This window comes from Salmo salar, chromosome 21 (assembly GCF_965601325.2).
Source record: "Salmo salar chromosome 21, fSalSal1, whole genome shotgun sequence".
In the NCBI taxonomy this organism is placed as follows: Eukaryota; Metazoa; Chordata; class Actinopteri; order Salmoniformes; family Salmonidae; genus Salmo; species Salmo salar.
Genome location: NC_138311.1, coordinates 8,160,062 through 8,177,192, shown reverse-complemented (window position 1 = coordinate 8,177,192; position 17,131 = coordinate 8,160,062). Strand labels below are relative to the sequence as shown.

Genomic DNA, 17,131 nt, shown 5'->3' with positions numbered 1-17,131 from the left:
GTTATTATAAAAAATGTAAACCCCAAAAGTATTACTACGTGTCATAAGAAATGATAACAATTGTAAGGATGACCTTCCTGGCGGATCTTGATGGTGCTGGTTGGTGTAATTCTCACTCCATTTTTTAACCACTCTCCAGGCACATCCTCCAGGGAGATCTCAACTACAAACACAGCATTCTGGTCCTCCTGTATGTCCAGGTCCTTCAAGCCTTGCAGAACCACAAGCTCCCGTTCTGCCAAGGGAGGTACAGACAGAAGCTTTCATGTCAACACGTCATTTAAATATTTTAGAAGGTTGATACTGTATGTCTTTCTTATCGGTATTTTTATCACCTGTTCTGGACCTGTTAGTTGTTTAGCACCCCCTAGTGGCGGTTTAAGTGCAGCAGCGTAGAATTTACCTGTTTGTGTCATGTGAAAGGAAGCAGTTTCAGAAGGGAAGCAATGTTTTAGACGTGCAAGTGTGACAGAGTAGTTACAATCCTTCAACATACTTCTTTATAAGCTTTGTAAAACGCAATGTCTGTAAATACATTTGTTTATTTACACAAGATAAATGTTTATCACATTTAATTGTCATGTTTCTGTAAAATATTAATTGAGTTAGCTGTTAGCTACTTTGCATTAGATTTAGTGCTATTTCTCCCTAGGGACACCTAGCTGAACAATATCAAGCATTCAGTTGCATCCTAGTAACTTCATTTTATATTTGACTCTAGATTGAGCATTCTTAATCCTTATTTCGAACATTTAGTGCAGTTATTGTGGAAGACATTCTGTGCTCTATACTACTGTAACTGAAAACATGTATTTTTGTGTTTGTTGCAGTTTCACACTGTGATTCAAGTAAATTTCCAAAACGGCACCCTGCTTCCCATGGAGTTATTTGAATGAGTGTTTAGCTAACTGTATAGCTGGATAACGGCTACTTTACATTTAGCGAGCCCAGTATATCACCCTTTCAAAACAATAAAATAGTGGGAAAAAGGGAATTTTTTATAAAGACCCCATGTAACAATACTGCCCTACAAAGACAAAACTCAGTAACTATGCCAACGGTAAAACTGAGAAAAATGGCTTTAAAATATGTTTGCTAACCAGCCAGATATGTTGTAGGTAGGTAAGTGATAATGCACTGATGTATCATCTTTATATCAAATAATTTTTATGCATATCAACCATGACCACTGATTTGACCTATGACCCCTTAAATGCAGATACTGCACCCTGCCTTTGTATGACCTTAAACAACTATATGGGCAATGCAAAGGCAAAGTGCAGTATCTACAATCTAAATGTGTTAATCCAACTTTATTGTTGTTTTTCTGTTTGATGGAAACCGTTTGAGAGTTCTAATTACTGTACTATCCAACTGTATTTAATGGTTTATATAGTTATGTTTTCATGTTTTAAATGTTGTATTGTAGTAACCCTCAAGCATTTTTTTACCAAAAGGTAAGGACTATTTCATTGCGCAGAATGTTTATACTTAAACAAATGTTTGACTTTGTGCAGAATCTACAATCTAAATGTGTTTATCCAACTTTCTTGTTGTTTTTCTGTTCGGCTTTGTATGGTCATTTATTTGACTTTGGGGTCATAGGTCAAATCAGTGTTCATGGTTGATATGCATAAATAATTACTTCATAATAAGATAATAAATCAGGGTATTATCACGTATCTACCTACAACATATTTGGCTGGACAGCAAATAAACTTTAAAGCCATTTTTATCAGTTTCATAGTGGAACAAAGCCAAAGTGCCTTGGTTTGCCTTGGTTTTTACTTGGATTTTGTACTTACTGAATATTTCACACGCCATTTTCCCTGAAACAGAACATAATTGAATCAGGATACTTTGTCACAAGATAAAACAGATACTAAAAAGCCTGATTTCAGTCTTAATTAAATGTTGACCAAAAGTGTAGTTACTGCATTTTGCCTTTGTACGACAGAATATCAACAGGTGATATGGTTTTTTAAACTCTTTTTGGGGGGATTATGGTGACGTAATAAAATAAAAAAAGACTTAGTTCTAGTTCCCCCGACAGATGGGTTGTGTGCAAAAATTTGTGTAATCCACAGTGCTGTGGTGTCTTCATATATTTCTATGACCCTCTGATGTACAGTGCTTTAAGAAAGTATTCACACCCCTTGACTTTTAAAAAATGTTGTGTTACAGCCTGAATTTGAAATGGATTAAATTTAGATTTTTTTTGTCACTGGCCTACAAACCATACTCCATGAAGTCAAAGTGGAATTGTTTTTATTTATTTATTTGTATTATTAAAATTAAAAGCTGAAATGTCTTGATTCAATAAGTTTTCAACCCCTTCGTTATGGCAAGCCTAAATAAATTCAGGAGTAAAAATGTGCTTAGCAAGTCACATAAGTTGTATGAACTCACTCTGTGTGCAATAAACACCCTACACTGTGATTGGTAGCACAGTGTGTGTGTGTGTGTGTGTGTGTGTGTGTGTGTGTGTGTGTGTGTGTGTGTGTGTGTGTGTGTGTGTGTGTGTGTGTGTGTGTGTGTGTGTGTGTGTGTGTGTGTGGATCTTTCATTATGATTAAACCATGCTGTTGCGACAAAATACAATTTGCTCATAACAACTTTCCTATAGAGATTAAATCTGTATAGGAAATAGCAAGCTGCTCTATCCGCACTGATTGGTCAAGTAAGAGAAAAAATGAACAATGTGGAAGGTGTTTTCTGACCTTCCAAAGAGATCCATTATTTTCCAGAGAATGCATAGAACCCCGAATTGATTATCCCTTTTATACCATGGCTATAATTCAACACATTTGCCACTAGAAATGTGTCAATTTGCCAGTAGAAATGTGTTCAACATCAACTGAAGTAGCTAACAACTTTATTCGAGAGCTACAGTAGTCGCTGTGGTAACGAAACAACCAGACTTGCTAGTTTAGCTAACCAAACCATCAGTCCAAGCTTGCTATAGTGAAAATCGACTTCAACATTACCAATAACGTTTTAAATTCGACATGCTCTGGAATGCCCTTTCAGAGAATAAGAAACAAGTATTCAACAATACCATGGTATAAGAGTGTTTAACAAGACCTTTTCGTCCACCCCCCAGCGATCTCGGGGTCACCACTGTCTCCCCTCCGCCACTCACAGACCCCCTCGCCCATGGATCAAGAGGACCTCAACATCCTGGACGACGCCATCTTAATGAGCACGGTGGCTGAGCCCTCCCAACAGACCGAGCTCTCCCAACAGATACAGATGGAGCCACCCCACCGGCAGGATGGAGGTGGAGCCACCGCCTCCACCTCCAACCTGCAGCTACTGACAGGGGTCTGTATGTGAAGAAGGCTGAGCGCCAACTTGACCAGGAGGAGAACTACCGGTGGCTGGCGCAGCCCATCTTCCAACAGACGGCTCTGCTCATCAGAGGTGTGCTCGATGGGCTGGTGACGGACGGGACCCTGGGGCCCAAGCAATACGCCTACCTGGTGGGAACCATGCTGGCCAAGACCAGGAATCTCTACCTCTTGCCGAAAATCCACTAGGTGCCCCACGAGGTGACCCCCGGCAGACCCATCGAGTACGACTGTGGCAGCGAAACCTATGGTGTGTCGGAGTGGATAGACGCCTACCTACGCCCGCTGGCAACGAGGCACGACAGCTACATCAAGGACACAATGGACTTCCTGGACAAGGTGGCAGCAACCAAGGTGGGCGCCGGCGACTTCCTGTTTACCATGGACGTGGACAGCCTCTACACCAACATCGAAGTTGGACACGGCCTGGCCACAGTCAACGCTCACCTCAAGCGCCACCCTCAGGACAGCAGACCGGACAAGCAACTGCTGCGGCTGTTAGAGATCTCGCTCATCCGCAATGACTTCGAGTTAAATAGAAACATCTACCTGCAGGTCAAAGGAGTGGCCATGGGAAAGCAATTCAACCCCACCTTCGCTAACATCTACCTGGCGGAATGGAAAGCCACCGTGTTCCCCCTGTGCGCTCTCCGACCCTCACGCTTCTACCTCTTCGTGGACGATGAGATGGGTGTCTGGCACTACGGGAGGGAGGTCTTTCCAATGGTTCGCATGAACGCTGAATGCGCACCACGCGTCCATCCACCTCACCTACCGACTGGACGGGCAGCAAGTGGACTTCCTCGACACCACCACACAAAAGGAATCCCACTTCTCCCGTGCAGGCCGGCCAGCTGGAAATCAAAATGCACTTCAAGCCCACCGACACCCACGCCCTCCTACATGCCGCCAGCTACCACCCTCACCACACGTGCAGTGGGATACTCAAGTCAACTACCTCGCTAATTGTCTCTAAAAACATGTTTTCACTTTGTCATTATGGGGTATAGTGTGTAACAAACCCAGCGCAATGTTCAATCTAAGCGCTGGGTGGTAGTTTTATAGGTTCAGGGGTATGTCAGAAATATTTTTGCTATTTTCACAAGCACAATTATCAGTGCAGACGCTGGCGCGAAAGGGCTGAACTTTGATGAAATTACAATTTGTGGGTGTGTTGAGGCTTGGACCCTAACTGGCCATTCAGAACATGCTCCATGGATAAATACGTGGTTGCTTCAAGTTGTGTATTTATGGTCTTTTATGTATTGCATTAGAATCAACTCAAATCCATGTTAGTCTAAATCAATGTTAGTCTGTTAAAGTTTGTTAGATGGTGGTCCTGTGTGGCTCAGTTGGTAGAGCATGGTGTTTCCAACACCAGGGTTGTGGGTTCAATTCCCACGGGGGACCAGTACGGGGAAAAAAATGCATGGAATGTATGCATTCACTACTGCAAGTCACTCTGGATAAGAGCGTCTGCTAAATGACTAAAATGTAAATGTTAAACAGCTTACAGAAACAAAAATAGCAAAATATAGACCTATACCATCTTTGCTAAATATGTTAACTTGAAGCTGTTTGCAGTCCACATTGTTCTAAGTAATTGCATTGCTTCAATGTGGAAATATATACATAAAATTCCCACTGATATAGGTGCTAGGCCTACTGTAAATTGCATTATGGCTGAGCATAGTTATGCCAAATGTGGTCAATAAACAAGACTAAATTCACTTAAAAGAGCAAATAATTTAAATAAAATTCTAAACAAAACAACAATTTGTTTTCAATAAGCTATGTCTAAATACACTTACAGTACAGGCACCATAATTGCTTCATATTGGCATATAATATTAAAACAACGCACACTATGGAGGCTTTTACACACATCAAAACTTTTCACAGTAGCTGGACAAAGATCCAATATCAATAGAAAGGGAGAATTTCCACTCACCTTTATACTGCTCCCAAGTAGGCCTAAATTTTATGAACATAATCGGAACCATTTTACAGATCAGATCGCATTCGCACATCTCCAGAAGTTGCATTGCCAGAGCGTCATGGACGTTGTCACCATAAAACCAGCAAGGTGAATCATTCTCATAAGTTTGGTTGACATTTATTTTAAACTAAAAACAAGTAATCTGTTGTTTTTTAAGAACAACAACAATACATACAATAACATGTAATTATATCATAAAATAAAACCATCAGGATAAAAAAGACACGCATTGCTGTTGAACTAGTGTTATGGGTGTGTAAGGGAGGCGAAGTCAGGTGCAGGAGAGTAGTGTGTAGTAACAGGCGCACTTTATTCCGTTCCAAAAACAGAATACAATAAACGTGACCAAAACGCGGAACATGAACAAAATACAGGCACGTGGTAAAATACCCACATAACATACAACAATATCACACAAATACATGGAGGGGAAGAGAGGACTAAATACATGCAGTGTGATTAGGGAATGAAAACCAGATGTGTATGGAACAAGACAAAACAAATGGATATATGAAAAATGGAGCGGCGATGGCTAGAAAGCCGGTGACGTCGATCACCGAACGCCGCCCGAACAATGAGAGGAGCCGACTTCGGCGGAAGTCATGACAGTACCCCCCCCTGATGCGCGGCTCCAGCGGCACTCCGACACTGGCCTCAGGGACGACCCGGAGGGCGAGGCGCAGGGCGATCCAGCCGGCGACGGTGAAACTCCCTCAGCAGTTCGGGGTCCAACACATCTGCAACCGGGACCCAGCACCTCTCCTCCGGACCGTACCCCTCCCACTCCACGAGGTACTGAAGGCCCCCTGCCCGACGTCTCAAATCCAGGATGGAATGAATGGAGTACGCCGGGGCCCCCTCGATGTTCAGAGGGTGCGTAGGAACCTCCTGCACCTCAGATTCCTGGAGCGGACCAGCCACCACCGGCCTGAGGAGAGACACATGGAACGAGGGGTTAATACGGTAATCAGAGGGAAGCTGTAAACTGTAACACACCTCGTTCACCCTCCTCAGGACTTTGAATGGCCCCACAAACCGCAGACCCAGCTTCCGGCAGAGTAGGCGGAGGGGCAGGTTTCGGGTTGAGAGCCAGACCTGGTCCCCCGGTGCGAACACTGTGGTCTCACTGCAGTGACGGTCCGCGCTGGTCTTTTGGCAAAGAGCGGCTCGCTGAAGGTGAACATGGGCAGCCTCTCATGTCTCCAACGCGCGCCAGAACCAGTCGTCCACCGCAGGAGCCTCAGTCTGACCCTGATGCCACGGCGCCAGAACCGGCTGGTACCCCAATACGCACTGAAAGGGGGAGAGGTTAGTGGAGGAGTGGCGAAGCGAGTTCTGCGCCATCTCGGCCCAGGGCACGAACGCTGCCCACTCCCCCGGCCGGTCCTGGCAATAGGACCGCAGAAACCTGCCCACATCCTGGTTGACTTTCTCTACCTGCCCGTTACTCTCGGGGTGAAAACCCGAGGTAAGGCTGATTGAGACCCCCAGACGTTCCATGAACACCTTCCAGACTCTCGACTTGAACTGGGGACCCCGATCAGACATTATATCCTCAGGCACCCCGTAGTGCCGGAAGACATGAGAAAACAGGGCTTCCGCAGTCCGTAGTGCCGTAGGAAGACTGGGCAGAGGGAGGAGACGACAGGACTTAAAGAAATGATCCACAACGACCAGGATCGTAGTGTTTCCCTGTGAAAGAGGAAGACCGGTTAAAAAATCCACCGACAGGTGTGACCAAGGTCCTTGTGGAACGGGTAAGGGGTGTAGCTTACCTCTGGGCAGGTGTCTTGGAGCCTTACACTGGGCACACACCGAGCAGGAGGAAACATAAACACTCACATCCTTAGCCAAGTTGGGCCACCAGTACTTCCCAGTCAGACAGCGCACCATCCGACCGATCCCCGGATGACCAGAGGAGGGTGACGTGTGGGCCCAATAGATCAACTGGTCACGGACAGCAGACGGAACGTACATACGCCCGATGGGACACTGGGGGGGAGCGGGCTCTGTACGCAACGCCTGCTCAATATCGGTGTCCAGCTCCCACATGGCCGGTGCTACCAGGCAAGAGGCCGGGAGTATGGGAGTCTGATCCATGGGCCGCTCCTCTGTGTCATACAGCCGGGACAGTGCGTCTGCCTTCATATTTTGGTAACCTGGTCTGTAGGACAGGGTAAACACAAAACGGGTAAAGAACATGGCCCACCTTGCCTGACGAGGATTCAGTCTCCTCGCTGCCCGGATGTACTCCAGGTTGTGGTGGTCAGTCCAGATGAGGAAAGGGTGTTTAGCCCCCTTAAGCCACTGTCTCCACGCCTACAACGCTTTAACCACAGGCAACCGCTCCCGATGCCCCACATCACAGTTCCGCTCCGCCGGGCTGAGCTTCTTCGAGAAGAAAGCACAGGGGCGGAGTTTCGGTGATGTACCCGAGCGCTGTGAGAGCACGGCTCCTATCCCACCTCCACTATGAACGCCAAAGAGGGATCCGGATGGGCCAGCACGGGAGCCGAAGTAAACAGAGCTCTCAGCTTCCCAAAAGCCCTGTCCGCCTCAGCCGACCACTGCAACCGTACAGGACCCCCCTTCAGCAGTGAGGTAATGGGAGCCTCTATCTGACCAAAACCCCGGATAAATCTCCGGTAGTAATTGGAAAACCCTAAATATCGCTGCACCTCCTTTACCAAGGTGGGAGTTGGCCAATTACACTCGGCAGCAATGCGGTCACTCTCCATCTCCACACCTGATGTGGAAATGTGATACCCAAGGAAGGAGACGGCCTGCTGAAAGAACAGGCATTTCTCTGCCTTGACGTACAGGTCGTGCTCCAACAGTCGTCCATGTACCCTGCGCACCAAGGACACATGCTCGGCGCATGTAGCGGAGTATATCAGAATGTCATCGATATACACCACTACACCCTGCCCGTGCAGGTCCCTGAAAATCCTGTCTACAAAGGATTGGAAAACTGATGGAGCATTCATCAACCCGTACAGCATGACGAGGTACTCATAATGCCCTGAGGTGGTATGCTGTCTTCCACTTGTCTCCCTCCCGGATATGCAGCAGGTTATACGCAATCCTGAGATCCAGTTTCATGAAGAAGCGTGCCCCATGCATTTATTTACTCAATCGCCGGGGCGATAAGAGGTAGCGGGTAACTGTACCTCACAGTGATTTGATTGAGACCTCTATAGTCAATGCACGGGCGTAGACCTCCATCCTTCTTCTCCACAAAAAAGAAACTCAAGGAGGCGAGTGAAGTGGAGGACCGAATGTACCCTGATGCAGGGATTCAGAGACATATGTCTCCATAGCCACCATCTCCGCTTGCGACAGGGGATACACGTGACTCCTGGGAAGCGCAGCGTCTGCCAGGAGATTTATCGCACAATCCCCCCGTTGATGAGGTGGTAATTGAGTCGCCTTCTTTTTACAGAAGGCGAGAGTCAAATCAGCATATTCTGAGGGGATGCGACGGTGGAGACCTGGTCTGGACTTTCCACCGTGGTAGCACCAACGGAAACTCCTACACACCTCCCTGAGCACTCTCGCGACCAACCTGTGAGAGCCCTCTGTTGTCAGGAAATAGTGGGGTTATGATGAGCCAACCAGGGAAGACCTAGTACCACGGGAAACGCAGGACAGTCAATGAGGAAGAGACTGATCTTCTCCTCGTGACCCCCCTGCATCTCCATGGTCAGGGAGATGGTGGCTTCCCTGATTAGCCCAGACCCTAATGGTTGACTATCCAGAGCGTGAACCGGGAAAGGTCTAACTACAGGAATAATGGGGATCCCTAAACTAAGGGCTAACGCTCTGTCGATAAAATTCCCATCTGCGCCTGAATCGACGAGGACCTTATGCTGGGAATGCGGGGAAAACTCAGGGAAACAAACAGGTGGTCAACAGAGGACTCTGGATGAGTGTGGTGCAGATTCACCTGGGGTGACGCCAGAGTGCCCTGCCTGTGGCCTCGACTCCCAGAGGGACCGACACATTTACATTTACATTTACATTTACATTTAAGTCATTTAGCAGACGCTCTTATCCAGAGCGACTTACAAAATGGTGCATTCACCTTATGATATCCAGTGGAACAACCACTTTACAATAGTGCATCTAAATCTTTTAAGACACGGCACCGACCGGCAGTGTGCCCTCTGCGGCCACAGATGGGGCACGTGATGGCCCCTCCTCCAGCCTCCCTACACGCAGCCCCTCCACCGGAGCGGGGGTGCTGGAAGATGGCACTGACAGAGCCCCCTCTGGACGTCCGCGGGTAACCAGCAGGTTATCCAAACAGATGGACAAATCCAACAGTTGGTCAAAGGAGATGGTGGCATCCCTGCAGGCCAGCTCATGTTGGATGTCCTCTCGCAGGCTGCACCGATAGTGGTCGATGAAGGCCCTGTCATTCCAGCCTGCTCCAGCAGCCAAGGTCCGGAATTCCAGGGCGAATTCCTGGGCGCTCCTCATCCCCTGCCTCAAATGGAAGAGCCGTTCCCCCGCCGTTCTACTTTGGGTGGATGGTCGAAGACGGCCCGGAAGCGACGGGTGAACTCTTCGAGGTGGTCCAACGCCGTGTCTCCTTCTCCCCACACAGCGTTTGCCCACTCCAGAGCTCTCCCCGAGAGGCATGACAAGAGGGCAGACACTCTTTCCCTTCCCGAGGGAGCTCGATACACAGTGGCCAGGTAGAGGTCCAGTTGTAACAGGAATCCCTGGCACTGTGCTGCCGTCCCATCATACTCCCTGTGAAGGGAGAGACGCATCCCACTGGGACTGGCTCCAGACGGGACGGGTAGAGGTGACCCCGGTTGCGCTGGTCGAGGCACTGGAGAGACTTCCTTTCTCTCCCAGCGGTCCATAGTCCGGACAACGCGATCCATCATGGCACCAAGATGATGTAACATAGCAGAATGTTCCTGGATGCACTCCTTGACTCCTCTAACCGGGGTACCTGCTCCTGCTGACTCCATGGGTGGTGTGATATTCTGTTACGAGTGTGTAAGGGAGGCGAAGTCAGGTGCAGGAGAGTAGTGTGTAGTAACAGGCGCACTTTATTCCATTCCAAAAACGACAGCACAGAATACAATAAACGTGACCAAAACACGGAACATGAACAAAATACAGGCGCGTGGTAAAATACCCACATAACATACAACAATATCACACAAAGACATGGAGGGGGACAGAGGACTAAATACATGCAGTGTGATTAGGGAATGAAAACCAGGTGTGTATGGAACAAGACAAAACAAATGGAAATATGAAAAATGGAGCGGCGATGGCTAGAAAGCCGGTGACGTCGGTCGCTGAACACCGCCGGAACAAGGAGAGGATCCGACTTCGGCGGAAGTCGTGACAATGAGCCTTTGTTATAGTAGGCCTAAGGGAGGTCTTGGGTTTTGAACATATGAAACGGAAAACAAGCCATTTTTACAAGTTACAGAATATGTCTACATTCTCATATCTCATTTCATGATGGGCATGGACAAGTAGAAATGCCGTAGAAATGTGTTAATTTGCCGGTAGAAATGTGTTGAACATCCACTGAAGTAGCAAGTAAGTTTTTCTAGAGAGCTACAGTATTTTATTTATTTTTTGTATTTTTTTGTATTCAATTTTTTTTTAGGGGATGGATCAGCGTTAATATTGCAGATAGATAGTTGCTTCCATTACAGTAATTGTCTGTATCATTTCAAATCCCCCATAGATTTTTGGGGTAAAGATACACTGCTGTTCAAAAGTTTGGGGTCACATAGAAATGTCCATGTTTTTGAAAGAAAAGCACATTTTTTGTCCATTAAAATAACATCAAATTGATCAGAAATACAGTGTAGACATTGTTAATGGGGCGGCAGGTATGTGGTTACCTAGTGGTTAGAGCGTTGGACCTGTAACGTTAGAGCGTTGGACCTGTAACCAGAAGGTTTCTAGAGCCAATGCCCAAGCTGACATGGTAAAAATCGTTGTTCTGCCCCTGAACAAGGGAGTTATCCTGTTGGGGCTCGGGGGCAGTATTGAGACATTTTGAAAAAAATATGTGCCCATTTTTAACTGCCTCCTACACCAACTCAGAAGCTAGGATATGCATATTATTAACACATTCGGATAGAAAACACTCTGAATTTTCTAAAACAGTTTGAATGGTGTCTGTAAGTATAACAAAACTCATATTGCAGGCAAAAACCTGTGAAAAATAGATCCAAAAAAATGTGAATTTTGTGACTGTACTATTTAGTGTCATTGTTTTATAGATACCATAGTGAGAAAGGATTCATTTCGCAACACCTACGGCTTCCACTAGATGTCAACGATCTTTATAAAGTTGTTTGAAGCGTCTATGATAAACAGAGAGCAAATTAGAATGCAAGGAAGTTGACATGTCATCACTTCATTTTTTTGCGCCTGCGCATAAATCTGAGAAGCGTGAGTTTGTCATCATTGTTTATCTAGACATAGGATAGGTTGTGTGAAAATATTACTGATGTTTAACGTTAAAAATGGACCAAAAGATTAATGCTAAACAAGGTTTGACATGTTTGAACGAACGTAAATAGATTATTTACTAGGTTTTTTTAGCTTTTCGGCGTGATTTTACACCCCCCCCCCCACCACGTTTTGTGGGAGCATAATGAACGCTAAGTACTTGGTGTTATTTGGACATAAATTATTAACTTTGTCAAAAGAAACCACATTTGTTCCGGACCTTGGATATCCTGGCAGTGCCTTCTGATGGAGATAATCAAAGGTAAGGGGATATTTACAATGTTATTATCGATATTAGATGATGCTAACTGTATAGCATAGCTTATTGTTCTTAGCATAGCACCCCGTTTATTGCAAAATGTGATTTCCCAGTAAAGTTATTTTGAGATCTGGCCATTCGGTAGCAATTACGAGATGATAATATATTATTCTTTGAATGACAATATTATAATTTACCAATGTTTTCGAATAGTAATTTTGTTATGTTCACCGGAAGCATTTCAGAGAAGAAAAAAATCTGAATTTCACGCTACTGTAAAATGCTGTTTTTGGATATAAATATGAACTTGATGGAACAAAAAATGCATGTATTGTATAACATAATGTCCTAGGAGTGTCATCTGATGGAGATTGACAAAGGTTAGTGCATAATTCTAGCTGGTTTCTGCTTTTGGTGACGCCTGACTTTGAATTGAAAATGGATGTTTGTACTTTTGTGGCTATGTACTGTCCTAACATAATCTAACTTTATGCTTTTGCCGTAAAGCCTCTTTGAAAATCGAACAATGTGGTTAGATTAAGGAGATGTTTATCTTTTAAATTGGGTAAAATAGTTGATTGTTTGAGAAATTGAAATTATTAGATTTTTGATGTTTTGAATTTCCAGCCTTGTTAGCAATCCCGACTCGGGGTTCATTGCTAACCTGTAGCCCCAACAGGTTAACCCCCTGTTCTTAGGCTGTCATTGTAAATAAGAATGTGTTCTTAACTGACTTGTCTAGTTAAATAAAAAAAATTAAAATGACTATTGTAGCTGGAAACGGCTGATTGTTAATGGAATATCGACAGCTGAAGTCGGAAGTTTGCTAACAGGAGTGATGGTTGATTTCTTCCTGACCCAACGCTCTAACCACTAGGCTACCTGCCGCCCCTAATCCAAGTATGTCATTTTAAAAGTCTAATTTATCATTAGAAAACCCTTTTGCAATTATGTTTGCGTAGCTGAAAACTGTTCTGATTAAAGAAGCAATAAAACTGACCTTCTTTAGACTAGTTGAGTATCTGGAGCATCAGCATTTGTCGTTTCGATAACTGCCTCAAAATGGCTAGAAACAAAGAACTTTCTTCTGAAACTCGTCAGTCTATTCTTGTTCTAGTCTATTCCATGCGAGAAATTGCCAAGAAACTGAAGATCTCGTACAACGCTGTGTACTACTCCCTTCACAGAACTGCGCAAACCTGCTCTAACCAGAATAGAAAGAGGAGTGCAAAACTGAGCAAGAGGACAAGTACATTAGAGTGTCTAATTTGAGAAACAGACCCTAACAAGTCCTCAACTGGCAGCTTCATTAAATAGTACCCACAAAACTCCAGTCTCAATGTCAACAGTGAAGAGGCGACTCCGGGGTGCTGGCCTTCTACTATTTAATGAAGCTGCCAGTTGAGGACTTGTGAGGCGTCTGTTTCTCAAACTAGACACTCTCATATACTTGCCTCCCAATCCTCTTTCTTTTCTGGTTAGAGGCAGTTTGCACTGTTCTGTGAAGGGAGTAGTACACAGCGTTGGCACAGCTGTCAATCTTTTTGTCCTTAAATGAGATACAGTAGTTGCTGTGGTAACCAAACAAACAGACTTGCTAGTTTAACTAACCAAACCATCAGTCCAAGCTTGCTATAAGGAAAATAAACTTCAACAATACCAATAATGTTTTAAATTACACTTTAAGAATGAACTATCGACATTGAGTTTGACCGTGCTGATATAATGTGAGTAATAGCGATATAATGCATGCACTAGAATGCCCTTCAAGCAAATAAGAAACGAATATTCAACAATGTCATGGTATAATAATGTTTAACATGATTTTTTAATGACTACTACATCTCTGTACATACAATTATCTTTAACTTCTTAGTGATCCCTTCACGCGATTTGACAACACCCAGTGAAATAGCAGCGCGCCAAATTCAAAAACATAAATACTCATAATAACAATTCATAAATAATACAAGTGTTATACACCGGTTTAAAGATGAACTTCTTGTTAATCCAGCCAGAGTGTCAGATTTCAAAAAGGCTTTACGGCAAAAGTAAACCATGCTATTATCTGAGGACAGCACCCCATCAAACATACACATGAAAATCATAATTCAACCCGCCAGGCACAACACAAAAGTCAGAAATAGCATATAATTCATGCCTTACCTTTGAAGACCTTCTTCTGTTGGCACTCCAATATGTCCATTAAATATCACAAATGGTCCTTTTGTTCAATTAATTCTGTCGTTATATGCCCAAAATGTCCATTTATTTGGCTCATTTGATTCTGAAAATACACCGGTTCCAACTCGCGCAACCTGACTACAAAGTATCTAATAAGTTACCTGTAAACTTGATCCAGACATTTCAAACAACTTGCCTAATACAGGACGAAAACAAAGTGGAGCGTGCTTTCAGGTCATGCGCCTCTAACAAACAGTACACTTCACTCGTCCCTCGTTCTGAACAGCCTTACTTCTTCATTTCTCAAAGGAAAAGCATCAACCAATTTCTAAAGACTGTTGACATCCAGTGGAAGCGATATGAACTGCAAGCAAGTGCCTTAGAAATCTAGATTCCCATTGAAACCTATTGAAAAGAGAGTGACCTCAAAATGTATTTTTCCTGGATGGTTTGTCCTCGGTTTTTCGCCTGCCAAATAAGTTCTGTTATACTCACAGACATCATTCAAACAGTTTTAGAAACTTCAGAGTGTTTCCTATCCAACTCTGCTAATAATATGCATATCCTAGCTTCTGGGCCTGAGTAGCAGGCAGTTTACTTTGAGCACACTTTTCATCCGGACGTGAAAATACCGCCCCCTAGCCCAAAGAAGTACCTCAGTCAAGCAGTGAATTTCAGCGACAGGTTCAACCACAAAGACCAGAGAGATTTTCGAATGTCTCACAAAGAAGGGCACATATTGGTAGATGGGTAAAAAATAACAAAAGCAGATATTTGAATTTCCATTTGAGCTGGGTGTATTGATACCCAGTCAATACAAAGATACCGGTGTCATTCCTAACTCAGTTGCTTGAGAGGAAGGAAACCGTAGCATCTGCACCCAATCTGGACACCTTCCGACACTGGACAACAACTCGCTACCAGGAATGGACGGCGAAGCCATCGGAAGCAGAAAACTTGGCACCTGACGTGGAGTGACAGTCCCAAACAGGAGCCGCCTCCTAACCGGGGATCGCCCACCTCACTTGTCCCCACGCAAGAGGAACACCCTTTCCCTAACCCTAACACTACCCTAAACCAAATCCTAACCTTAATCTAAGCCTAACCCTAACCCTGGCCCTACCCTAACCCTAATGAATGGATGGAACCCACGCTCAGGAGGAACCCACAACACATCTACTTAACCATCGTACCCCATAACCAACTTGCCAGACGCGGGTGGCTGGCATGCCGGCGATGGCATGGGCTGGATAACTTTTGAGGCAATTACAGGATGTACACAAGACCACACTCTTCACCCCTGGGCTGGTTGTGCCTGGAGTCCCCGGCGCTCCTGCTCGGCAAGCGGAGTGGTATCCCTCCCCCTTGTATCCACACTATGGATAAAAGGGTGAATACAGTGGGCGGGTGTAGGACAACGGATGCTACAATGCTCAAGGGATGGAACCACCACCTTCACTCAAGACCCCACTCTACAGTCCTGGGCTGGTTGTGCCCGGAACCCCATGGCGCTCCTGCTCGGCAAGCGGAGTGCCCCTCCACCCCAGTCTCTGCACAGCTTGAAGGTGTCAGATCAACCCTGTGGATTCATAACCAAAACATAACCTGGCCAGACTCTTGGATGTTGTGCGCCTGGGGGCCCAGACACGGTCATCCCCAGCATCGTTCAATTGCACCGAACGGAACCTCCACCAAACGGAACCTCCACTAAAAGGAACCACCGCTCAACGGATAGAAAGGCGACTGCAATGGGCAGGTGTTGAATAACACGTGCTACAACAACACACAGGGGATGGAACCACCATCTTTACTCAAGACCCCACTCACACGGAATCCTCCACTCTACGGATACAAGGTGGACCACAATGGACAGGTGTGGAACAATGGGTGCTGGTACAACAACACAAAAGGGATGGAATCACCACCTTCGCACCAGCCAGAGGAGTGGCTAAGACGGGCAGGTGGCCAACACTCGACAACGCAATGGAACTACCACCCTTACTCTAGCCAAAGGAGTGGCTACTACGGGTGGGTGACCAACACTCGACAACGGCTGGACACACAGCCCAACAGGAGAACCAACTACGACACATGGTGGGTCAACACAGGGTGTTAAACACAACAACGGAGGTGTCTATGGTGGATTTGAGTGGTTGGATGATAACAACAGGGAAAGAGGTTAAGGGTGGTGATTTGGAACCGGAGCTCAGTAGACACCTTTCATTAGAATGGGGCCACACACACAACAGAACCTCAACACATCACCAAGAGGCCAAAATAATGAGGACCCATCCAGTTAAGTATTGTTCGAACAAGTGTGCCCACCCCAGGTAAGTATCTTCTTAGCACGGGTGGCACACTAAACGAACAGATGACTCACAGGTAGCGACCATTCACCAAACAGAGGACAAGGTGCACAGCTATGGAGATCCCATGGGACCACAAAACACCTCACAGAGGCTGCCCCCTGGGCTAGTTAGAACCCCACGTGGTCTGACTACTGCCTCCAACACTTACGGAGTCTGTCGCTAACCCACACTACGGGTCGGAACCAAAAGAACACAGCAGGAGTACATTGGAAGCCAAGTTAGAAGACATTGTGAGGTTGCCAAACACCTCACAGAGGCTTCCCCTTGGGCTGGTTAGAACCCCACAAGGGTGGACCACTGCCTCCAACAGGTCCTGAGCCTGTCGCTACCTCACAACGGGAGTCTGAACCAAAAGAACACAGCAGGAGTACATCGCTCCCAAATCACTATAGACAGACCAATAGGAAAATGATGGTCAAGGCACCCAACTTAGAAGACATGATGAGGCCGCAAAACACCTCACAGAGACTGC

General features: G+C 45.6%; 1 protein-coding gene across 11 annotated transcripts in view; it reads right to left on the bottom strand.

Moving 5' to 3' along the window:
* The window catches only part of obsl1b (obscurin like cytoskeletal adaptor 1b), a 101,325-nt gene that overhangs the window by 7,955 nt on the left and 76,239 nt on the right, over positions 1–17,131 (bottom strand). For all 11 annotated transcript variants that reach the window (XR_014381991.1, XM_082966947.1, XM_014163887.3 and 8 more), the window contains one exon: positions 74–235. Coding sequence is in view for 10 of the 11 variants with exons in the window: in XM_082966947.1 (XP_082823073.1) it covers positions 74–235 (162 nt within the window). In the remaining variant the exon portion in view is untranslated. The remainder of the gene's footprint in view (positions 1–73; positions 236–17,131) is intronic.